This window comes from Passer domesticus, chromosome 5 (assembly GCF_036417665.1).
Source record: "Passer domesticus isolate bPasDom1 chromosome 5, bPasDom1.hap1, whole genome shotgun sequence".
NCBI classification, from domain to species: domain Eukaryota; kingdom Metazoa; phylum Chordata; class Aves; order Passeriformes; family Passeridae; genus Passer; species Passer domesticus.
The window spans coordinates 43,186,866-43,212,787 of NC_087478.1; the positions used below are offsets into that span (position 1 = coordinate 43,186,866).

At 38.2% G+C, this 25,922-nt stretch overlaps 1 protein-coding gene and 1 long non-coding RNA gene across 6 annotated transcripts in view; one reads left to right on the top strand and one right to left on the bottom strand.

Annotated features, from left to right (window-relative positions):
- VEZT (vezatin, adherens junctions transmembrane protein) overlaps positions 1-25,922 on the top strand; it is a 48,648-nt gene that overhangs the window by 18,452 nt on the left and 4,274 nt on the right. For 3 of the 5 annotated variants that reach the window (XM_064419758.1, XM_064419761.1, XM_064419760.1), the window contains 9 exons: positions 1,024-1,113; positions 3,239-3,414; positions 5,737-6,012; positions 11,369-11,518; positions 15,528-15,675; positions 18,475-18,806; positions 19,420-19,613; positions 23,710-23,810; positions 24,945-25,152. In XM_064419758.1, the coding sequence (XP_064275828.1) occupies positions 1,024-1,113; positions 3,239-3,414; positions 5,737-6,012; positions 11,369-11,518; positions 15,528-15,675; positions 18,475-18,806; positions 19,420-19,613; positions 23,710-23,810; positions 24,945-25,152 (1,675 nt within the window). The remainder of the gene's footprint in view (positions 1-1,023; positions 1,114-3,238; positions 3,415-5,736; positions 6,013-11,368; positions 11,519-15,527; positions 15,676-18,474; positions 18,807-19,419; positions 19,614-23,709; positions 23,811-24,944; positions 25,153-25,922) is intronic. The other 2 variants (XM_064419759.1, XM_064419762.1) reach the window with 1 other exon arrangement.
- Positions 3,408-11,200, bottom strand: LOC135300382 (uncharacterized). Its single transcript, XR_010362271.1, has 3 exons — positions 10,826-11,200; positions 9,331-9,463; positions 3,408-6,111 (listed from the first exon to the last, which is right to left on the bottom strand). It is a non-coding gene; the product is annotated as an uncharacterized LOC135300382 (long non-coding RNA).

A 25,922-nucleotide genomic window follows, 5' to 3' on the forward strand; every position in this document is an offset into this window, starting at 1 on the left:
TTTTATAGATGGAGCTATTAGAATCTGCATGGCACTTTCTTTAAAATTATTTTGAAACAGTATGCCACAAAATGTAAGCACTCCACAATTAATTTTTTTGACATACATTTTACCTGATTGTATTACATGTCAGCAGTCTGAAGATTGAGACAGGGCCTCAGACTTAATGAAATATAGATAACTAAATATTTTGAAAAATACTTCCTGTCAGTTCAGTCTGAGGAAGGTAGATAGAATGGTATGTCAAAAGCTGTGCTTTTTTTTTCTGAATGGCTGCAGACTAAAGCAAAACCATGCATCTATTCAATTATAATCTGTCATGCATTTTGTTTTAGGAAGATACGTGAGTAGAATGTGTGATGACTGAGAGGGAGTCCCTCTATTAGTGGCATCTGAAATTACATTTACAGCTCAGACAAAAGTGTGGATTTAGGTTTGTGGGAAGCAACATAGAGACAAAGTACCTGCTGGTACACACTGGTGTGGACAGGGAGTTTTTGGGGCATTTCCTCCTCTTACCATCACTCTTCCTGTCTCTGTTTACAGCTCCTCTGGAGTTGTGCTCCGGATGCAGTTGGCTGATGAGGAGATGTTGTCCCTGTTCTGGTCTTTCACTTCTCTTCAGCCTGTCAGTCATTTGGCCTTTGGGCTTCTATCCCCCAGGAGAGAGAAAGTCTTTCATATCAATGCAGTAGCTGCCAACTTGAGATCAATATAATCTTAGCTGTAGTTATTTTTAACAGAACAACATAACAATCCATTATGCTCCAAATAGGTGGGGTTACTGAAGGTTTTATTTTATTCTCCCATCCACAAGCAAACTGACGGGAAGCAGATGTTCTCTTAGAGTACTCTGAAGTTAGGCCAGACACAGTAAGTGAAACTTCCTTACAGGTACTTGGGTCTGAATTAACAAGAAAATCAAATGCAGAAGTAAAGGATTTGTCTGCTGTTATTTATTTAACTTTGGCTTTGGTTTTTGGTTTGTTTTTTTTTAATTGGAATAATTTCTGTTCCTTTCAGCAAGGCATCCTGTCAAAACTAGTTGAGTTTTTTAGAAGCTGGTTTCCTTTTCCACTGTATAAGAAAAATGATGACATACTTCACCGACTGGTAAGTGATCACTTTTTTATTTTTCCATTTCCTTTCCTAATCCACAGGTCTTCCTCTCCTCTATATGTCATCCTTTGAATAACTTCTTTGGTCTGTATTGTTTGTTTTGGCTCTAAGAGTATTATTTATTCTTTAGATGGTACTAATTCTGGTTTTCAGTTACTGTGCCAAATTGGGCACAAAAGCACAGGAACAGTATCAGTAGCCAGGTTAAAGATGTTCAAAATGTGGAAGATAATAAAATATGTGAGAAATTTAAGAAATTATTGAAAGCTGAAATGAGTTTAATTGCAGTGTTGCTACCCCTCTGGTGGAAGGCAGTGGGGAGATGCTGACTGAAAAAGTCCATGTGTTGCAGCCTAGTGCCTCGTAGAGACCACTAAGACAAAAGGTTCTAGAGCTTCAGCTGCATATTGCTTCACCCTCTGCTTCAGCTTGGTTAGCTCAGGCACAGCACCACCACAGAGCAGTTCCACTGCCCCTAGGCCCATCCTGCCCTCTTTGTTTCTACACTGCTTTCTACAGAGCTTCTGCTTTTGGGAAAGGCAGAGCAAACTTTGTTTGCTCTTTCTCTGCAGCACCACTTTCCAGTCTGGGCTTGTCTCAGATCTGCTTTTACTTGTACCCAGCTCCTTCATGCTCCTAGTATAGCTTGCAAATGTCACTTCAGACTGTTCCAGAATCTAGAATTCTGATTTGTTTTTTTTCTACTATGATGTAGGGATGATGGCTTCAAATGGAGCTTCAAAAGAAAATGCTGAGCAACATAAGTAGTTAGAATTTTCTATTTCTCACAGAGTTCTGCTGTATCTCAGTTCTTCTTTATCTCAGGAGGACATAATTTCCTCTGAAAATCTCTCATTAGTGATCTTTGATTGACTTTTTTCTTCCTTCCTCTTCCCCTATGAATCGAGGGTATTATCTTAACAGCAATTTTTAGCCTTACTTTCTTGAGATGGAGGCACAACTGAAGAACATGGAAAACATGTTTGTGCTGTTGCATACTCCAGTAGAGTATTGAAATGACACAGGATGCGTCGGAGGAGGGCAGAGTTTCCTCTTGCACACAGTCCTGAGACAAATGTTTTCCATTGAAAGTAGAATGAAAGTTATCTGAGGTGACATCTGTGCATGGAATTAAATTTCTAAACTAGCTATCTTATGGTTTCATAAAGACTCTCATTCTGTCAGTGACAGAATGAAACAGATTTTGTACTGTGAAATGTCACACTTGTGTTAAAAGTTTCCATTAGAGACTTTTCAGAAATATTCTCTTTTCTCTCCTGTAATTAGCTTAATTCAGGGATGCACATGTTCAGTGTTTGTTGGGTTTTGTTATGACATTCTTAACTTGAAGTAATTATGGTTTGGTGCAGTATGCAAATAAAAATTTCAGGAGGCTTCTCTGATGGCTCTATTTGTCTTCATGAGCTCCGTATTTGTCTTCAAGAGCTATAGTTGGGGCAAAAGTAGCAAATGCTAATAGCATCAAATTTGCAACTATGTTACTCCCCAAAGCTTGCCTGAGGTTTAGCAGGTGGGAGGTCTTCGAAGCCCTATGCTGTTTCATGTTTGGATGGAGTTCCCTTGGGAAAGGTACATTCTCCACTGCCTTGGCTCGGGGCGTCAATCGGTGCACTGTTACTAAGTGTCTTCAAGTGACCTTTGTTGACTAATTAGCAATAGCTCTCTTTCTCTCTCTAAGTTTTGTTTGTTTGTTAATGATATAAATGATGTCGTGGCATTTTTTAAAAAAAAAGTATTTTCAGTTTTTTTAATGCTTTTCTAATAGATCCAGTACCTCTCTTATTCTTATGCAAATACATTGGCATAATCTGTGGCATGTTCCCAGTTATTGTTACTATCTGGGTCAGATCACAAAGTCAGTGATGCATCCTGCTAGCCTGAATGTTAGGTAGTGTGTGAGCTTTAAAAGTAAAACAAGTTTAATAAAAAAGTAGCTACTTGTGATATATCTGAAACATTTCCCTGCTCTGGGAACAGATTGTTGTTAGGAAAGTGTAGGGTGTGTGGGTGTTTGCCTTGTTCTGCTAACTTAATTTTAAGAATTTGCATATTCTTTACTAATGCCTGTTTTTTCTCCTGCCCATTTGTGTGTGGTAAGGATGTTGGATTTCGATTTGACACGCTCCGTACCATCCTGCAACAGGAAGTTCTGCTGCAGGAGGATGTGGAACTGATTGAATTCCTTGACCCCAGTATCCTGTCTGCAGGGCAGTGTAAGCAACAGGAAAACAGACAGCTTCCAACGCTACGCTCCCTAGCAACTCCTAATATTTGGTATTGTATTGAGGATATCTACCATTATAGTCACTGAGAAACAAGCAAAAATTATGTTGTGCATTCTTGATATTAAATGCAGCATTAAAGTAACTATATTTTTTCTCACATCCTTGGGTCTTTATTCTACTAGCCCCCAGATTTTTGAATAAGCATGTTTTTTCCATTGGGCATTTTATTGAAAGAGTGAATTTCAATCTGAGGTAACTATGTGAATATGAATGAATACTCCCTGACTGATATATTCTATAAGGAGGAACTAACATAGTTGATTAATTCATTAATTTCTGAAACTATATAGAGGTGATTTTGATAATGAGACATGAGTGTGAAGACTGAATTGAAAAGTGTTTATTTTGGTGTGTGGTCTTTATAAAATATGTTGTGTGTGGGGCAGCAGTATCTGAACAGCTACCACCTGTATTTAAAAAATAACAATGCCAGTGGTTGTTCTGACAGTGTCTTGCTTGGAAATGTGGTAATCAGTAGAAAAAAATATCATGTAATATGGGCCAGTGCTATTTTCCCATATATACACTAAAAAAGTAGGCAAAATTACAAGTTACACCTCAACTGTTTGTGTCAATATTGATGCTCTCTGTCAAACAAGAGAACTTTTGAACCAGATGCTTCTGGTCTTAGCATTATTCAGTTTCTTTAACTTTCAGCTGATAAAGTACACTTACAAAATTTGTGAATATTGTTCACCTTCCAGATGACATCAAGTTTCTGTTTTCATAGACCAGAGGTTAACAACAGCTTGGAGAAATACCCTGAAAATTATAGAAAATTCAATAGAGATAAAAGTTTAATGCTACACTTGGGAAGGAAAAGTCAAGTTAAGAAACACCAAGTGATGAATAATTGGGTATGCAGTACTACTCCAGGAAAGGATCTGATATCTATGGGATGGAAGAGTGTTATGATATGTAGAAGGTGGAGATCACTCATCATTAGTTCTGTTCAGAAAAGAGAGGCATAAGGGGAGGAATAATGCAATTAATCTCCCAGTGATTCAAACTGGGAAGTCTTTTGAACTCTGAGGATACTTAGGAGTTGGAATAGCCATGACATGGGTTGTGGAGTCTCCATTTTCATCTTTGGTCTGTCCATGCTGATCTGGGTTTAGCCACCAGAATCTGAAAATGAACAAAGTGAGCTGTTAAATCCCTTCTAGTCTTTAATTGTTGTGATTTGATTTATTTTAATTGTGGGACTTTATTTTTTAATGTACTAAGGAAGTTATAGACTGTGTGTCTGTCCCTTTCAGAGGTACTTACATATTTAGCATATTTTAACCCTGGATTTTTACTGAAACCTATCAGTAGCCAATAGCCTTAAAGAGTTAACACTTGTAAAGCTGGTTGAAATTTGACCACAAAACTGTCCAGGAAACAGAAATCCAGAGATTGTGTCATATTTTAGAAATGGAAAAATATTCCAAGTCGATACTTCCAAACCTAAATGTGGGATATACAGCTCTAAGGGGTAAAGGAAAAAAATTTTTTTCATTGAAAATATTCTGGAAAAGTGTAGTTGTAATGCACCTTGAAGCTGGTATCCCATCCATCTCTCTGAAAAGTGTGATTATTTTACAAAACCGTGTAATGATATATATGAAACACGGTGTATTTCTAGCAGTTACTTATTTATGTTGAATTTTTATAGCGGAAAGTAACAACTTTATAGGGTTTTAAAATATCTTTGAGAAGTAACTGAGATACTAGGAAATCTATTCTTTAAGGATTTTCAAAAGGTGCCAAACCTTTTTAAAAGCCTGTTCAAGCCATCTTTATAAAATTGTGTTAGAAACTAGTAGTGCACTGAAGTTCAAGTTAAATGAGTCAGCCTCTAGAAAAAATACAGCTGGCACTAATTGAGGAATTTGCTACCAAAAGAAACATGCCCTTCCCTACTGTACTCTTGAACCTGGAAGTACAGATATTACAGTTCCTACACACCCTGGTTTATAATGCTGAGTAGTCAGTTTTTTCTTTTTTTTTAATTTTCTTTTCTATTTTTTTAAAGTCATGTAAGTGTGTAAGAGAAACTAACCTTTCAAAGTGGTACATTACTCTCCTACTCATGCTGTAAAAAAGCTGAAGAAAGGTTTCCTTACAGTTTACCAGCCAAGTAATATCATGTACATATTCATCCAAACCTGTCACAAGGGGTAGTTTTCAGTGTTTACAGCTCCCTTCAGGACCTACATAAAAGCCCCACAAGTAAGATGTTGTAATCTCAAATGTAACTGAAAAGTTGGTATTTTTCCCAGCTGTTTGCCCTCAGTAAGGTGTGGTTGGTGGTGCTGTCTCTCTGCAGGGATGTCTCGCTGCTCCTTGCCTTTGTAAGTGCGCTGCTCATGTTTCCTTCGTGGTGGAAGGGATCGTCATGGCTGCTGTGCGGGCCCCTGCTGCTCCTCTATGCAGCCTCTAGGGCGTGGGGCACGTGGAGGACAGCCAGGCTGCAAATGTCCCTGCGGAAATGCTCTGTCCAGCTGGAAGAAACAGTGGCCAACAGCCGGGCCTTTACTAATCTCGTGAGGAAAGCACTACGACTCATTCAAGAGACTGAAGTGATTTCCAGAGGATTTACCCTGTGAGTCTGTATTTCGCTTTACTTACTGCACAGATCCATACAAACCAGCTGTCGTCTAAAATTGTCTTGCTACATTGTCTCCCATAACACGTGGAATTACTGAAAAACATAATACTTAAAGGTTTTAATTCACATGAAGTAGTATAATTACTATTCATACTAAAAGTATGAATTCTAACAACTCAATGTTAAAACCCCGCATCCTGAAGGTGAATTAAGTCTCACAAAACTCGCGTGCCTTTGAAATGTTCCGCATTGCTAGCAATGAAATATATAAACAGATGGACTTTGAACTAAGTTAACTATTTTGGAGAGACATTTAGAATTTTTTATCTTACATTACCAAATTCATGTAAATAAACTGATCTGCAAGTGATCATTCATATTTTACAAAACAGGATGACATGAAAACCATTCTATTTTTATTTAACAAATATGTCTGAAGTAGTGAGAACACAGTAATCAGCAAAAACCATCAAACATCATTTTCCACCTCAAGTAAAGTTAACATTAGTCTTTTTTTCTTGCATACAGTTGTTGAAACATTTAGATTCTTAAATTATTTACTGTTGAATTTGCCTCTCTTCCACTTAAGGGATGCAAAAGTGTTTCTGATTATTTAGCTCTTGTAGTTATTTGATAAGTTTTGCTGATTTGCTGTGTGAAAGGACATCAGAAAGTGTTCAGTGTATGCAGTGATTCCAAAGCCCACAGGCCTGTTTCTGTGTACTCTCATTGCCGTGGATGCTTTCACATTGTAACCACCTGTGATGAATCCATGTGTGCCAATTCTGCTTAAGGCTAAAGGAGGTGGGAAGCACCAACACCTGAAATACAGTCAACTTCTTTCCAAAAAAAAAATTCAGAAGTTCCCTTGTGGGCAACAAGATGTTTATCTGTGCCAGACCAACTATTCTACATTCAGACACATGTTCTTACATGCAAGTGTGCAACTTTAGACTTAAAATCCTGGATTAATTTTTTAGCTTGAGATACCTTCAGTGTATTTCACTGAAGAAATGTTTCATTCTCCTTTGGAATGCATAAGCATGTCTTCAGTCTGCCTAGCTATGTGGTTTTTGTTTTGGTCTGGATTTTGCTGAAGAAGCATATACTTGAGCAATAGGCAGCCTTATCTTTGCAAACGGGTTCTTAAAAGAAATTATTGTTCAGGCTTGTCCAAATTACAGATGAGAAAAACATTTGGAATTTTGCCTAAGTTTAAGCAAACGAACTTGTGGTCAATGTCTAAATTGCTGCTGCCTTGTTCTTTTACTACATATCTCAGATAACAGATTAACAAAAAACAGACTGGTCTTTAAGCTGATGCTTGATCTAATAGCTTCTTTAGTTGAAACTTTGGCAAGCTTTTCAAAAGACTTGGGTATATGGATGGAGTGGGAGAAGTTTGACTGTGCCAGCATCCTCACTGGAACAACTGTACAGTGTAAAGAAGTCAGTGCTGTAAAAGTTTTGGGTTGGTTTAGCCTAGAGGAACTTCTAACTCCAGAGTGTCCTTTCCTGCATCCACATATGCAAGAGATGCTGCTGCACAGGGCAATGTGAAATTCTTTGCTTTGGGTACCTCTTTGAGTATGATCCAAAATACTAGTTTTCCCCTTTTTTTTCCCTAGAATTTTCTACAGTAAACCACCAGAACAAAGTTTAGTATTTTCTGCTGTAGTAAGGTTATCAAATCTTAGTGCTTTTTCAGAAGGAGTTTCATGGTAATAGAAATGGTTGTATTTGAAAAGTTACTGAATATCCTCTTGTGTTATTTTACATCTTTGAAGGAAGGAGATCTCAATGAGGTACAGCATCCTGGTCAGTGTTACATGTGCAGCTGTTTTAAGGTACTGCTGATTCAGCATAGGCATTGACCATATTGTGAGTGGAAAGATACTGAAGCTGTTATTTAAATAGTGCTAAGTTCAGGCTTTGACTGGTTGTACTTAGCCAAACTCTGACAGGGCAAGTCTAGGTCTGCAGCTTTGGCCTGAAGTTCCTCGTGCTCCACTGCTGGTTTTCCTCACGTAATATGGCACAATCCATTGCTGTTCTCATAGGCTTATTTACACATCCATTGAAATATCTATGGCTTTGCTTTATTCTACCCTAATTGCCCTTATTAATTTATACTGGACTGTCTCTTACTGTCACTAATCTAAGTGGTAGATTATTACTGATGAGGTTTTGGTCAGTTCTCTATAGGTTAAGTGATTTATTACTGTGTACTGGTGCCTGCTATACTCAGATAGTCAAACATCCTTTTGCTTTCGTTCCCCTCCCAGTAAAACTGACTGCAGCCACAGGAACTCAAACAGGAATTAGATCAGGAACTAAGAACTTGAGCAGGGAGCTTGGATTAGATGGCCTCCAGTGATCCCTTGCCATCTTAACTGTTCTGTAGTCCTGTCAGGCTTCTCTTACATTAGCTGCTCTCAAAGTCAACTTGATATTCTGATTCCAGCATGGCCTTTGGAAGTGTTTAATGCTCTGTTGGAATCTCTGTGTGGTACCAGCTCTGTGATGCAGAAATGGCCGAGACCTCACCTGGGTGGCTTGGATTACAGAAATTATGTAGCAAAGGTAGGGCAGTGCTGTACTCAGGCAGAAGGGCAGTATTTCTTTCTAATTGCTTCATTTGCAATTAGCCAAATGAAGCCTGATCACAGGTTGCAGCCTGGAATTTCTGGAGGGTAATGGAAGTATGCCCATTGTTTTGTACATCATAAAACAAGAACTGAAGGAATACACAATGAAAGACTGCAGCAGTAAGCAGCGTTTATGCCCTTGCTTGTCACCAAAATAATTAACTTCTTTTCCGAAATGCTCCCTTTTTACTGTATTTTAAACTTGAATTAAGCTCTGTGAACTTAATACATATGGATATATATTAGCATCTTTAGAGAACTGCTTTCATGGTGGAGTGCAGTAATAGATTTTTATTAATGTGTTTATATAAACTTGTTAAAAGTTGAAAGCAAATTTAAGATTTGGCTTGTAAAATTAATGTAGAAATATGTTGTTCTATACAGTAAAATGGGTTTGGAGCTGTAGGAAAGGGGAAATTCACCCACCAACTTTCTTTGCTTCTTGCTACTTGTGGCTGATATGCAAAGCTGATAACATTTAAGTCCAATTAAAATACATAGAGGATAAATGAGAGACTTTTTACAAGGGTGTGTGGTGACAGGACAAGGGGGAATGGCTTTAAATTGAAATAGGACAGGTTTAGATTACATATTAGGACAAAAATTCTTGACTGTGAGGGTGGTGGGACACAGGAACAGATTGTTCAGAGAAGTGGTGACTTACCCATCCCTGGAAGTGTTCAGGGCCAGGCTGTATGGAGCTTTGAGAAGCCTGGTGAAATGTGTCCCTGCCCTTGGCAGGGGGTTTGGAATTAGAGGATCTTCATGTTCCCTTCCAACCCAAACCATTCTGTGATCTGTGAAGATAAATGAAACACTAGGAATTTAGGGGTATGACATACCTGACAGAAAAACATATAATAGATTCTAATTAAATTAGTCAAATAAGGAAGGATTTTTTAATAAAAAGCACTGAAGCAATCCATTCCAGAAGGAAAGCAGATTGTTTTGCTGAATACTGGCAGTACATGCTGTGCATGAGTTATGCTATATTTGTTCTCTATAGGAGTTGGAAAAGTCTGCATCACTGTAGTAGAACATAGATCCCTGTCTCTATTTTATGGTAGAAGAAATTTGCTCCTTTTCTTTGAGCTTTCTTCTGACAATTCACATGGGCTTAGGTCTACAAACTAATGTGAGAGTTTATACATAAACACTTCCAGTTGTTACTTCCAAAAGCTAGGGAAAGGTTAGAGATTGGCATGTACTGCATTACATGCTGTGTTCCCTTGTGAAAGATACAGCAAGGCTAGCATTTTAAATTTACATTTAGAAATGGGAATAAACACAGTTTGGTTTTTATTATTTCAGATTGTAAAGTCGTTTATGAGATGTTATATAAACCACTTTAATAACACATAATTTAAAATGGTATGCAGATATTTTATGTTGTATTTCAGCTAGCATATTCAATATATGGCAATATTTGGCATGAATCTCCTTGTGTTAATGGTGTTGAACATGCTGATATATGGTTCCAGCCTTGCTCACTGGGTGGGCTGCTCTGGTTTTCATATCTGATAGTGAAGGCCATAAGCTATTTCCCCTCCCAGCCAATGTGCAGCATGGTCCAGTGAAGCACACGGAGTAGGACTGACCTTTTCCTGGCAGTGCCAGTCTGCTGACTTGGTCAGCTTTTTAGTCAGATGGACTACAGAAATAGTTACCAATGCCGCAACCCACCTCAGGCTTACCAGGTACCCTGTGTGCTTTCCCCTTTTTAGTGGCTGCACATGACATCACCTCTTCACTCTGCCCTGGGAAGGGTGAGAGCAGAAGCAGGCTTCCAGTCCCCAAACAATTAGCCACAACTGATTGTCCTGTGGTCCAGACCATGTTCATTCCCGAGCTGATTCTACTAAAAACAGTCCCAGCAAGTAGAGCTGTTTCCAGAGTCTCAGTCACAGGTTTGACAGCAGGTTGTGTATGAAAAGATACAGCTGGAGCTTAAAGTTCCACAGATCTGTTCAATCTTCACCCAGATCACAATTCATTTTATTTCCAGATGAGGTGGTTTCTTAAAGTGCTAAAGCCAATCTGAGTTATATTCTAATAGGCAAATGGCATTGTTTCTTTTAAATGGTATATTCACCTGAATAGCCAGACACCAAATGTATTTTCTGGTATGCTTGTGTGGTGTATCCATGTCATGTGTTTACCTGTCAAGACTCTCACAAACAGCTGCCATTCATTGCATGATGATAAAATCTATGTTGCCTCTCAAATAATATTTTTCTTCACCTAGGTCAAAAAAATATAGTATATATTTTGTATGGAAAGCTATGTGTTGACACCTTTTTTCTGCAAAAATTATTGAAAAAATAGATTTGTATATAAAGAGGTGTATGTTAAATACATGTTAATTAAACCTTTCAAAGCTGCCAGTGGGCTTGTAATAGTTTTGTATCCTGATTGAGATAATGTTATGGCGTGTCTGCCATTACTGTGCCGTTTTGGAAAATTTTAGAGAAAATAAATGTGTTCAGGAGTTTTGCCACAGCACAGATGAGAATAAATTAAGGCTATTTACTGAGGAATCCTGGCTGTTGTCTGAAGTTTTGATTAAATATATCATTGATAGTTTCATAGTTTCCGAGTGATTTGAAAAAGCTTTCTAAATAATGAAATAGGAAAACTGATGTACTGTTCTTTAAAAATACTTTAGGACATCTGTACAGTTGTATCACATTTTACTTTTCAAGTTTGCTTGACAGGGTCAGTGCCGCTTGCCCATTTAATAAAGCTGGACAGCATCCTAGCCAGCACCTGATCGGCCTGCGCAAAGCCGTGTACCGCTCCGTCAGAGCCAACTTCCGAGCTGCAAGACTGGCCACTCTGTACATGCTGAAAAAATATCCTTCCTGTAAAAACCCACCAGCTCAGGCAGTCCGTGTTGCCTACTTGCACTTGGGCCAATGTTGAGAGTCAGGATGTCTAGAAATATACAGTATCTAATTACATATCTAAACAAGGGAAAGAAAAGGTAGCTTAGTAAATTGGGGCTTGTGTTTGGTTTGGAACGTGCTTAAAATTTGCCTTTTTGTGTACTGTGCAGTGTGATGAGATAAGATTCAATGCACTGAAAACATTGTATCATTATTGACACCCATGCTTTGGTGTAAATGCTGATGATGCGTTTCAGAGTCCTTCAAGATTTTGTTTTATAATTCCTCTTCTCTGAACAATATGGCCTTTCATTCAACATCCCTGTGTTCAAAGGTAAGTTGGTTTTTTCCTACCAAATTAACTGCAGCAAATTAAGCTTTTCTTTTAATGTATATCTTAAATATGGTAGAAGGAGATCAGTCTGATGAACCTGTGACAGAGAATTAAAAATTTTAGGTCACAGCTTTATTCATGGTGATACAAATTGGATAAACTTAATATGTTATCATTCTCACTTCTATTCAGTAGAACTAGAAGTTTAGCAGTATTTGCTTTTGGCTAATGTACCCTCTTTTAGTTAGATAGCTGCCTTCAATGAGTACAGTTAAATAATTTTGCCCTGATTAAAATTCGTTCCCATGTAGAAGAGAAAATATGCAGTCAAATTTTGGCCTTATACCAGGCAGTTGTGTCAAACTTGGTAGACCAGTGACTTAATGAGAGGGAAAGTCATTTTGCTTGCATTTTGTGTGGAGAGACAGTTGGGTACTAGCAGAAATATCTCAGCATTTTCTCACACCATTCTTACTCTGATTTGTTCATGTCAGCAAGAGTGCATTGCTCAAAATCACAGAACAAAATGCCACAGAAAAGAGTATTTGTCTTTTAATTCAGAATCTAAGGTTATAGCAGGATGCAATGGCTGAAAGCCTAAACTATCAATTAGGCACTTTGGGTTAAGTATTTACAGGATGTCGTGCAGACCAGTTCAAAAGCTCTCTGCACTGTCCTCCATTGAATTCTGTGGTGACTCAGGCAGTGCTTCCCTTGGCATGCTAGCTACTTAAACTTTTTATTCTTAAGAGCCTTGTGGGTTCTGCATCATGGGAATCTGATGTAGCTATGTACAAGCTGAATGGAGGAAATCTTGTAGCTTATGTTATTGGCTGATGTTAATAAACTCATCCTCAGCTGATGCAGAATGGTCTGATTTGAAGTATTTTGATAGGTAGGGCATTGGACCACATAAACTTTAAAAGCTTGGACTTTGTTGTGAGGTTGTGGTTCTTTGTTGTCAAGGCATAAATAGTGTTATTTTTTTGTTAGTGATAAAATCAGACATTGGATAGTAGTATTTTAAACTGAGTGATGTCTTACCCTATTAGAATGGAATGCATATAAAATGCCTTCTTTGTCTTTGAGATGCATTGGGCACAGGAACTTTTGCAGTTTTCCTGTAGTAAATCTTGTAAAAACTTGTTGCTTCTGCTCTGTAAAGGTTTAGTTATTGCATCATGAACTGTTAGAAAAATCCATAACTTTAACTAGGGAGAGGGAAAGTTCATGCAAGAAAACAAGTAAGCTAAACAAAAGGTTTGTTTGACATTGTAAGAGCCTAAATTGCCACACTGAAATATCTGAGACACTTGGGCATTTTTCAGCACAATGTTTCTTCCTTGACCAGCCAGTTCATCACATGCTTAGCTCACCCCTGGAGAGCAGGTGAGAATTTGTAGAAGAGCAGCTTGGATTTCCCAGGAATCCTGTGAGGCCCTCCTGTTAGGCCTTCAGATGGGAATGTGCTTTTGAAGACTAAAGTATGAATGTTAAATTGTTATATACAGGGATACATTAGCATTCTTGCTTTTCTATAGGTAAATAAGAGTGTCTAACATGATAAGAGGTTACAATCACTGTGCAGGTATTTTATTCTGGATTCTAGCATTGCCTTCTCTTCTTTCAAGCTAATAGAGCATGTAAGTTAAACAGACAAATGAAATATTTTCACAGAGACATAAAAAAATTTAACTAATCTAAGGTAGTTAGGCTGTAGTATTTTAGGTTTAACAGAACTCAGTAGGGCTAAAAATACTACAAGATCAAAGTGCACGAAGGAAGTGTGTTCCTGTATATAATGATGTGTATGTGTTTAAACTTCCTAAAAGTTTGATCCTTAGGAAGCTAATGGGGGCATGGGATCAGTTCTCTGCTTTCATCTGTCAGATAGAAACGGGAGTGGAAGGGCTGCAGTAGAGGAGGGCAAGGCAGGAGGTGCAGGAGGCCATGGGGAATCCCTGGCTGAGACACAGCACGGGTAAGTGGCTCCTTGGTCAAACCTCACATCTGAGATGTTGCCTGGAATTTCTTTTTAGCATGACTTAGGAATCCTTGTGTGTTCAAACTGCTTTTTGTGGTGTTCATACTGTTGGAAATGCCATGTTGCAGGAAAAGGCTAACCAGGAGTACAAGTAGTTTCTAAGATAGTGGTCCTGAAGGATTTTGACCTGACTTTTCAATTTCTGATGGAGTTACCATCCTCATCCTATGTGCTCCCTCTGCTGGGCATGCTGTCGGGTTAATTTAGAGTAGACACCATTTATGTGAGGCAGCAGATGGTGACAACAGTAATATTCTGATCCTAATTAATTTACATTGCAGGGTTTTGTTTGAACACTTAATAGGCTTCTTCCTTTCAAGACATTAGGAATAAAGCAGGGAGAAATGTGGTTTTTTAGATCCTGGACACTTTGCTTTACACAGAATATTAGTTTTTCCTACAATGTTCTTCTGCTTAACTGGCAAAAGTCTCTTGAGCAAATCAGTTTTGCAAGTTCAATCCTATGAAAATTTAGCACATGGAAGATTTGGGGGTGAAAGTGAAAGTGGATGGAACTTGTAGCTTCCCCCAGAAAAAACATTAGATGGACAAGAGACAAGTGCTTCTAATTGGCTTTATGTGCAAGAGATGAGAGAATTCAGTTTCTAGATCAAACTATAAATGAAAAACAAATATATTAAATTAAGACCATATTTTTCATTAATGCTTTACAAATATATACATATTTCTGTGGAACAGATGTGATTTTGTACTTATGGGCAGAAGTTAACATTTCTGTTTTAAATGAATTTTACTATTTTGTGACTGGGTAACTATCAGAAAACATGCAAAAATCTGGAACTGTTCCTCCCCAGCCTGAGGTTATCCTAGAATTAGTGCTATTTTAAAATAAATGCTGCCCTAGTCTATGATTTTTTTTTCTCTTTTCTGGTATCAGTTATATTTGGCTTGCTTCCTACTTTTTAAGCATTTTTGATGACTAGAAATATTTCTTTTCCGACTGAGATTTTAATTGTGCTGAGTGGTGTTGATAGATACCAGTTTGTCACTCATCCTGCCAAAATCATGTCTTTACAGTGATGTAATCAATAAAGTTAATGGTATGACACAGTCAGGGAGCTCCTGTTCTTCACAGAGCTCTCTGAAATGTTAAAGACCTTTTACTGTAAAGACCTCTGAACAGTCCATCCACAGACAGACCTCTCAGTGAATTCACATCCTGAGTTCAGTCTAGGCTACCTTTAAAACTTAAAATTGCACAATTGTTCTCTTTCCTCTGTCAATTTCTGGTTTAAGATTGACATGAACTATGTCTTGGAAACTCAATATTTGAAAATAAGCCGTTTCACTCATGCAAAAGGAATGCAGGGATTTTTCATCACTCTACTTTGTTTCTTTTTATATGTTTGTATTTTGATATAGGTGTTTTGTCAGTTTCTTATCTCCCATCCTTCAAAGAGCCTTTAAAACTTGTGCTTCAAATAAGGATTGTGAAACAGGATTCAGGTGGATTTGGGATGCAAGTATGTGATTTCATAAAAATTGCCTGGAATGAGAAACCTTCTTAAGTATTTCTTTCCTTTTCTGTGTGTTTAATGCAAAAGTGGCTTTGTTTACCACCTTAACTCCAGCTAAACTTACCCTCTGAACTCGGAGAGCGACAACGTGACCAGCTACATCTGTGTGGTCCCCTTTAAGGAGCTGGGTCTGGGACTGAGTGAAGAGCAGGTCTCTGAAGAGGAGGCACACAATCTGACTGATGGCTTCAGCCTGCCTGCACTCAAGGTAAGCTCTCCTAGAAGGGCTTAATGCATCCATGCAGGCTCCTGGTCAAAATCTTTCTGTTGTCTTGAAGTCCTGTGGCTTGTACATCCTAGCCTGTAGCAACACACTGAATTGAGGGTGAGGTGCAACCAGTTGGGCTCTTATCCTGTGTTTCTACATTTATCAGCATCCACCTGATTTCTTTGTGCATGTAGAGAAAGAGAAGTTACTCAATACAACATTAGGATACTTTTCTGCAAATCATGGAAGTTCAAGGCAGTGTTCTATAATCAGCTTGATCAATCCCCTTAAACATCATTTTTTGCTCTCTGATTTCACCTGATCCCAGCTGAATAAAATAATTTCTGGATTGGTACTTAATTCATTTTTTATCTAATCTCTTGATGTGAATAAAAAGAGAGACATCAAAAATCACAAATTAGTTGTAAATGCCAAAGGGAGTAGCTGCATTTAGTCACACTGAGGAGCAGAAATCATAAGCTTGGACCCCTGCTGCCATGAGCCAGTGTGGTTCTTTGATCTTTGCAAAACTTCTAACTGAACAGAGTGACAACCATATAATGGCCTTTTTATCTATTTTGAGATGTTAGGGGTTTTTTTATTTGCATGAGTCAAATTGGAAGGAAGATCTAATTTGCAAGCCTTCTATACTCTAATGACCCTCTGCCAGGGCAGTTCCCCTTTAGCATTGTCTTTTTAATGGAAAATTCCATTATTATATGACTTCTGTGTTTCTCTGGGGTTGGCTTTTGTTGTATTTTTATTCTCTTCATTTATAGACCTTGACTTCTTTTGTTCTGACAGTAAATGCTACCAGTAATAGTGATTACTAAGCTTTGAGGCTTTGTCTAATTAGCTTTAAGCTAAGAGCTACAATAAATAGCAGCTTTTGTGATTTTTTTTCTTGCATTTCATTAGCTGAAGTTCTAATTGCAATCATGTAAGCCTGCTAATTTACCCACTTCTTTTTAAGCACAAGAAGCCAGTCAGAGGTGCCCAAGCTTGTAAACTAAGCCTTTGTTTACCTGCAACTTGCAGTAATTTAACTGAACTCTGTTTTAGTTAAACTGGTTAGGATGCTTTCTGGATACACTTAAGCTCACAAAAACTAGTAAATCTCAATTTATGGTAACTCATAACAGCCAGCAATGTAGGCTGGGTGTGGTATAGCTGAACCAAGCTAAATTAACATACATCAATCCTAAGCAGATTCCTGTGTAAGTATAACATACTTTGATAACCTTGGGACATATTTGTGTGGTGAGCCTTGGATGTGTATGCAGACCTCAGGGGTTTTTCTTCCCCTTTGAGAGAATTTGTCTTTCTATTAAAATGCAGGTCATGCTAAGCCATATGACAAATGTAGCGTGTGTCTTTTCGCTACCTTGTCCTTGACGTAAAGCAATTTAAAGAGTGAAAATTTTTCACTTAAGGAAAAATTCCCAGTTTAAGCTGAAGACAGGTGGATATTTTGTGTCAGCAAAGAGCATCAGTAGTTAATGACAGAGCAAGCTGCTTGCAACCATAAATATATCTGGAATTTCCTTTTCTCTTTTCGTTGTGCTTTTTTCAGGTAGGTTCTTGATTATTACTATCAGTTCCTGAAGTCCACTATTTCTGTGTGCTACTTTTTTACTGCCTGTGATTTATGTCTGGTAGAAGAGATTGGTCTTCTTTTGTGCTTATTACAGCATGAGCTTTTGATTTTTTATCTAGGGCACCACACGTTCAGAGACACTTGAGTGATTGCTGCTCATTTGTTTGCTTTGTATTTTTGCACCCAGCCAAATCAGTCTTGCATGTGTACCCCAAATTAATTTCATGTCATTCATGTATTCTTTTTTCTCATGAGCATCTTTTGTAAATTGAGATTTCTTTTTTCTTTTTGAATACTTTCTCAGTTTTTTTGACATGATGAGTCAGTGTTTTGTCTTCCTTGGTCTGGAATGCTTGTGAACAATTTTCAGTCTGCACCTCATAATCACCTACAGCTGATCCCTTTTAATAAGGGCCATTATTGCAGAGAGAAGTATCATAACCTTTCCTTTTCATTTTAGACATAAAAGGTGCTGCTGTACTGTCATGGTCTACTGAGCAAACTTCTCTAAACTAAGAAAACAGTTCTTTTCATTTCATTGGAAGTGGAAGTTCTCAAGAAATTGAAATCTTGGACTGCCTTGCTCCCAGATGGACTGGCCTCTTTTGTACCATATATAACATTGTGAATCAATCAATTTCTTAAAAGTCTTTCCTTCCTTAGTAGTATTGGTGGAATTTCTTACTTTGGCTAAAAAAAGAAATAAGTTAGCAGCTCAACTTTCTTCAGATGTAGAATATTTTTTTGTTGAGTAAAGTGCAATTAAGCTCATGTTTCAAGGTTGGGTGTGGGGCAATGCAGTAGTTATTAGATTGTAGAAATGACAGCTTGGCCTTATAAAGGGAAAAATGTCTTTGCTGCCACTGGAATTTTGGCAGCCCTTTACGAGCTGTAGGGTATGTGGAGATTATAGCAAATAATGAAACTGGCCGACGGGAATATGAGCTTTGGGACTCTGACAACTTTATGAGCATAATTGCGTTTAATATCCCTCATCAAGGAATTAACAGTCACCTAAGGTTCACAAAATCTGAACCTCACGTGCTCTGGAATACCCTTCAAAAACAGTCAGCGGATTTTTGCAGTTTTTCAAAGTTCCTGTTGCCGGCCAAGGAATGTTTTCCCATGGTGTATCTGTACATTTACTTTGGAAGCTGACTGCCTTCCCAGGTGCACAGAGCTAACCCTACCCTGTTTTGCAGGTCCTCTTTCAGCTGTGGGTAGGGCAGAGCTCAGAATTTTTCAGGAGGCTGGCGCTGCTGCTGTCCCCGGCCAACGCGTGCCCCGGCCAACGCGTGTCCCCGGAGCGGCTGCCTCACCACATGCTGCGCGACGTGAGCCAGGGCCTCCCTCACACGCACGCCGCCTGCCTGGCGGAGCTCCGCAGGAGCTACGAGTTCTACCGCTACTTCGAAACCCAGCACCAGGCGGGCCTGCAGTGGCCGGCCCGGAGCAAGCAGCAGTGCAGGGAGCTGAACAGCCTGCAGACAGCGGTGCGCAGCTTGCAGCTGCATCTCAAGGCCCTGCTCAATGAGTACGTTTACACGTGAATGACAGAGCATGCAGAAGGCTTTGGACTTGGAGTTCTTTGGGTTGTCAGTTTGTATCCCCAAGTACAAGCAAAAAAGTCTTTGCAGTCATAGCCATATATTTACATAGTATGGCCTCAAAGATCCTTGGTTTACTATGGAATCTGATATTTTTCCTGGGTACTCTTTGAGTATCTGGTGAAAACTTGAAGATAAGCAGCACTAAGATTTTGCTTTGCTTTTGTGACTCCCTTATAAAAAATATGAAAACATAATTATCGTCCATTGATTTTTCCACATGTCAAATGCTTTATAAGAACATTCAGCTCATAGTAACTAACTAGTAAATATCCTTAAAGATTTGTCACTGCCTTGGAGAAACAGCTGAGATTGTCATGCTCCTTTAATCTTACATATAACAATTACTATAACAATTGCAGGTAAACAGTGTATCTTGATGTAGGAAAAAATATTTTCATTTTAAAATTTTGGTCATCTTTGAGGAGTTGACTGAGTTGGGTTCTTAAAACTTGAAGGAAATAGAAGTATATTACATTAAATAATTGAAAGAATGGTGAAATATTTAATAATACTGCTGTTTGTCTCCTCATTACTTAGGGTAATAATTCTTGAGGATGAGCTTGAAAAGCTTGTTAGCACTAAGGAGACACCCGAGTTGACAACAGAAGCCCATCAGGTTCTGGAACAAAAACTAAAGTTTATTCAGCCTCATATGCAGGCAAGCAACAGCTGCTGGGAAGAAGCCATTTCTCAGGTGGAAAAAATGAGTGGAAGAAACCCAAATAAAAAAGGTAAATGTGAGAGATTAATTTATCAGCTAATGGGATACACTTCAGAGATGAAATGGTCAAATGAATCAGTGACAGTGTTCAGCCTGTATATCAGAATTTTAGCTAAAGAAGGTCTTAAAACCATACACTTTGAAAAACTGTGTCCTCACATCAGACTTTTCCATTGTGATGGCCTTGAAGCTTTTGTTTTAGCAAAAAATGCAACCATGTTAACTCAGTCTGTTAGACCTGTGGATTCGGATCGTTACATTTTCAGGTGTGGACTGATCATGGCTTTTTGCCTTTGATGGGTGAATCACCTGTGAAGGGGTAGGATTTTAATGAATCGCCCTCAAGATCATAATTTATTTACTGCCTTAAAATGATGCTATTAATTGAAATTATAATAACATTGTCATGAGACTTTTTTGACAATCATATTTCCTGGAACATTTCAAATCATGGAGCACATGTTGAGCATACAATATCCATTTACCTCCTTTCTCAAAGAGAGTGAGCTAACCTTTGGTGTTCTTAAAAGTCTTTGTGAGCAGCATATCCCAGCATTTTGTTTCTTGTCCCTCTCATTAGGGGTCTGTAGTGCCCATGCTGTTCTTGTGAAGCATAACCAGCTTAAATAACTGAAGTGAACTTAGGCTCTCCTGACATAGAATTGAATCTGTAATTTTTAATCTTTCTTTTTTCCAGGAGCATTTTTACTGTCCTAGGAAGGCACAGCCCAGCATCTGAAAAATGCTGGTAATGGAGACTGCACTAGGAAAATTGTCAGGGGGAACTTGGGGTATCAGCAAGTTACCTGCAGAAATCCAAATCTGAAGTGCACTATGCTCTTAATGATGTATGGGTGGCATATCCACTAGATGGATAAATATTGCTGTGGGCCTAGAGGCAGGCAGGCCAAGCTTGTTCATGCTTACATCAGCACTGGGAGGCTTCTTGGAGGCTCTGTGCAGGTCCAGACATGGTATAAACCAACTCCTGTACTTTGCCTGATAGTGCAGTCTTACAGCTTCCCCCTCAGTGCTGTGTAAAACAGCCTGTGAGGATGTTAGATGTAGCCTGATATATTTGCATGTGTTGACCTGTTGTGTTTTGTTGACACCCTCCACAACCTGCAGTTCCACTGATCTTTTTCCCCTTTCCTTAAAAGTTCTTTCTAGACTACACACCATAGTATTTTTAGTTATTTTAGTTTTATTTTTACTTTGTGTATAAATTTCACAGCAGGTGTTTTTATTATAACTTGCTTCCTTTTAAAGTTCAGTGCAAAAATAACCTTGTGTGTGATCTAGAAGGAAGGGATTGCGTGGGAAATAAAAAAATAAAATAATCCTTCACTTTAGCCCACTGGCTTTCCTGGAAATGTGCTGGGATTGAACTTCTATTTTGCAACAAGTTTACTGAACTAATCCACAGGAGCTACTTTAAATTATTTTGGTCATTGAAAACTATTTTTATCTGACAACATTTGACTTTCCTTCTATATTTCTAAGCCATCCAGCTTCTGTGAGTTGACCCTGTCAAGCTGTACATGAAATCAAGTTCAGTCTTTTTTGCTGTCTTCCTACAGATTTTAACAGCTGGTCTGTCAGTCATGTTATGTAAATTACTTCAATAAATTCTCTTTTTTTTTCAATACTTTCTGAAAACTCTTTGGAGAAGATACCTTCCTGCTGAATAAATATAACAGCTCAGCACAGCTTTTACATTTATGCATTACTATCCAAAACTAAATCAATCTTTTGACAAGAGCTGTTTCAAGAACCCCATGGGCTTAGAACATTTTGTCTAAGTGGATGCTGAGCACTTCTGCTGCAATAGATGTTTAGTTCAACTAACTAGTTCAGCCAGTTCATCCCTATAAAGAGGTGAGTCCCCTTCAACAAGCAGTACATGCTTCTTGCCCTGAATCATTATATGTCAGAGCTGGTTTCTTACAGGTACATTTAACAGCCAGAGCAAAGCCTTGCAGAGTAATAGACTGGACACTCACAGCCTCCTGTCAGCCTGTTGCTGGTGGTGACACCAGCATGTATCTTATATGTTAGCATACCATTCCTTCAGGGAATGCACTTTGGCTTCTTCCTTTACATGATTTTGTGTATTTCTAGAATCAGTGCCTTTACTTACTTACTGATCCTGTCAGGTACAGAGCAGAGCCTCAGAACAAGTGGGGCTTTAGCACACTTAAGGGAGATCACCTCTATTTAAATTCCTTGGGCAATGATTGACCTACCTATCATTCATCTGCATATACATCTTTGCTAATTTCCTAGAACTTTCAGCTTCTTTTCTTTATTCTTTCACATTTTTTCATCACTAATAAAATGTATAACTTAAAGATTCAACAGTTTAAGCATGTAGTAATCTACTGCTAATATTACAGAATGGAGTACTCTTTATGGCTAGTTACAGCATTGTATTAGTGGTCTTTGAAACAATGGCCCTCAAACTGTTTAAATTCTATCCTTTTTCCTTTTAAACCATCTTTGCAAATGTACACAACTTTTTTACATATTTGTAAGAGCAAGGCTGTGGTACTCTGCTGGAATCTCACCATCCCTAAATGTTCAGTGTATAGATTAGAAATGGCATATAGGGTTAGGTGGAGCTTGGCAACCCATTTCCCTTCTCAAGGGTAAATTAGTATTTGTGAGTAAATGCTGTTTACCTCTTCCTAAAAAACTCTTTAGAGACATTTTACAGCATTTCCAGGCATCTACTCCAGCACTTAATTCCATTACCAGTAGAATGTTTTTACTGAATAGAAGTACCTCTTGCTGCAATTTAAAAGCAGTACTTCTGATCCACCCACAATGGAAATCCATTTCCTCTTGATGGTTCTTACATTCTCAGATATTATTATTATCTTCTTTCTGTCTTCTCGACATGACTCCCTATGCTTCAGCTCTTCCCTGATGACTGTACTTTATTTAGTCCTCTTTATAATTTCCAGTGTTTTCCTCTACGTTCCCTCTAGTTGGCCCACTGTGTTCCTGAATGAAGGGGCCCCAGACTGGGCAGTATGTTCCATCCACAGCCCCATCAGTGCCACAGTAGAAATGTTATTTCATGTGTCTAACAGTCGGTGCTGTTGCTTGTATGTGCTAGTTTGTAGTTTGGCTTTTTGCTTGCAGTGGGGTAGAGTTGTGGTGAGGCTCCTCACCTCTTTCTCAGTGGTGCTCCCCAGTCAGTTGTGATGCATTTGTGCATTTGGCTATTCCAAAGCACAGAAGTTTGCAGCCATTGTCACCAAACTGCTGGGTCTGAAATCCATTTCTACCTGGGTTGTATCTCTGATTTTCCAATACTATTTTTTATTCTAGTGCTGCCCTTCAGTGTTCTTGCAGATTATCCCCAAATCAGCAGATTTAATGAGATGCAACACCTCTCTTTCACCCACTGGCAGTATTGGAGAGTATTGGACTTGAGACAAATCCTCACTCAATGTATTCCAGTCTGAAAATGGTAATCATGCTGTGATGATCCAAGAGGCTGTTCTATGCACCTAATTGCAACTTTTCTTGGCCTGTGCATTTTCCTTATAAAGATGTCATGAAAAGTCTTTCTGTGAACAAAAGGCAGGATGTCTTTGGTTCTCTCTATACGCGAGACCTATTACTGCATTGCAAAATTAACATCTTCTATTTTCAACAAATCCACACTGGCTGTTACTAGTCTCTTTGCTACCTTGCAAATACCTTCCTGTAACTTTCCTTAATTATTTCTTCCAATATTTTCCAGTCATTTGAAGCTGTTTTACCTATAATTTTTTTAAACTTCCGAAGAAAGTCTCTTCTCTGGTTTTATTGATTTTGCTTGCCATCTGCAGGTTTTCAAAGTCTATAAAATTTCTGAGATTTGGTAGTTGAAGTGTTTCAGGACAAGTTCCATTGGATCCAGCTTCTACAAGAACAGCCAAGTTACTTAAGTGCTGTCTAACAGTGTTTCAGTGTAACCTAACCAGCCTTCTCACCATTTTTTTCATGTATGCAAATCCTGCTTATGAAAATACCTGGGCCCTGCCTGAATGTGTTAGAAACATTCAATACTCAATTTTATTTCTTTTAAATCCCTTTTCTTTTTTCCCCTAAAGGCAAAATTGAAGTTTCCTGTGACAACCTACAGCATACTACCGTACCTTTAACACAGCCTGCCATATACATAGAAAACAAAGATCCAATCCCTGAAGAGCAGGTAAAAAAAAAAAAAAGGATTATTTAAAATACATTTAAAATAACAATTGGGGATTATTTGCTGTATCCATTCTTTTTTTCAGTTGCTTGTGCAGTGACCTTGTTGTCTTGCTGAGACAAACAAGTGGCCAGTACCACTTCAAAATTGGACTTGTGGAAAAAATTGTGTACATTCCGTTTGCTGTTCCATGGGGAGCTATTCCCCATCCTGGAAAAAAGAGCACTAGTATTCATTTCTCATATATATGATTAGAAATGAATGACCAAAGGAGAGTAGCAACACAAGTCAGAGTAATAAAAAGTGAGAGTTGCTAAAAGGCAGTATATGAAATAGTCCTACTTTTGCTAGATAAACTGACACAGCTGCAAAAGTGACAACTCAAGCACAAATCATCCTGCCTTCAGTTTGCTTAGTCTCTGCATTTTTGGATATCTTTTTACTGCAACACTGAATAATTTTGTGTGGTTTGAGGAACTCCTGGGTGATGGTTGGGCTGTCTTAGAGAGGTGGGCTTCCTCCATCCCAGAACTGAATGGCAGATACATTCTGAAAGCACAATGAACACCCATGCTCTGCTCTGTCCCTCCCTTGTTCTCCCCCACATGTATTCTGTCTAGCTGTTTTTCCATATCAAAAAGCTGGGACTAATTAGTTTATTGAAAATTTGTTATAATATAAATGCTGCTCTGTTTTTTTTATGCTTGTAATCCAATAAATTTAAAATTGGAAGAGAAGTTTGCTATTCTCTATATCCTCTTCATAAGGATTTATGTAAGTTAAATTACAAGATGCATGACTACCAAGAACTGGTCACAGTGTAAATTTAAAAAAAAAATAAACTCACATCAGCATTGCTTATTTCCACCTGTAATTACAGAAAAATGGTCTCCCATTTTCAAGGTATATCACTTGATCCTATTTGTGTATGAAGGTAAATCTCGTTAGTGAGTGGACTTGCTCCAAAATCGTACAGATACCACCAAGAGCAGGGTCAGGTGCACTGGCTCTGCTCAAACACAGCTCCATCCTATTACTGTGGTTGGTTTGTGTTGACATCACTTGATCATGAATCAGATTGTAGAATTGAGTGCACCTGACAGTGAAGATCAAGAGTTTCTTCCTTTCTTTCTTTAGGAACTGGAAGCATATGTTGATTATTCAGATACAGATAATGAATACAAAAGGGAAGATTTTTACTGCTTCTCCCAAGAAGAAAGAGAGAGGCAAGAGCGAGAGAGACAGGAATCCAAGAGGGTGTTACAAGAATTGAAATCTGTACTGGGATTCAAAGCTTCAGAAATTGAAAGACAGAAGTGGAAACAGCTACTATTCAGTGAACATGGTAAGCATTTTTTTGAAAACTAATTCCTTCCTTAAAAAACATGGGTGTCTGCCATGAATTTGTGACTATGTTGGAATTCAGACAGTGCTTAGCTGTAGTAGTGTCTTTGATAGAGCTGTGTGGTCTTAGTTGCCATTCCATCTTTTTATATTTTAGCAATCATTTTACTATATATTGAAATGAACTCATAGAAGTGAGAATTTGGCTTTAAACAAAACACTGAGATAAAATATTAAAACACACAAAAATATTAAGACATAAAGAAAGCTGTCAGGATATAAACCATGCAGATTGAACTGACTTTCTTTCATGGCTTTCCAGTACATACTAATTTTTATCAGGGTCCATAAATCAGTTACTTTTCAGAATCTAAAGAAACCAGCAGAAAAATTATCCTGGACGTACAAAAGTATGTAGGTTAAACTGAAGAGCTAGACTTTGAAATATTAGAGAAATAAAATAATAAAACTGGCTTTTGTTTCCGTGAGGAGTGAATACAGAATATGTTCACGAAAAAAACCAAAAAACCCCACAAACCACCTAAGAGAGTTCTTTCAAATTAGCCTTTACTAATTCTGAAGACTGCTGGATATCTCCATTCACTTGCACTTGAAAGCAGGATATGAAAATTTCTCTTGCCTTAACAAGACAGCTTGTCTGTTAAAACTTGATTCCTCTCACTGCTCGAGCTATTTGATCTACTCTCTTTAAAATTGGCAGGAGTTTCTTTTTCTTATTTTCATTTCTTCCTCTTAAACACAGATTAGGAA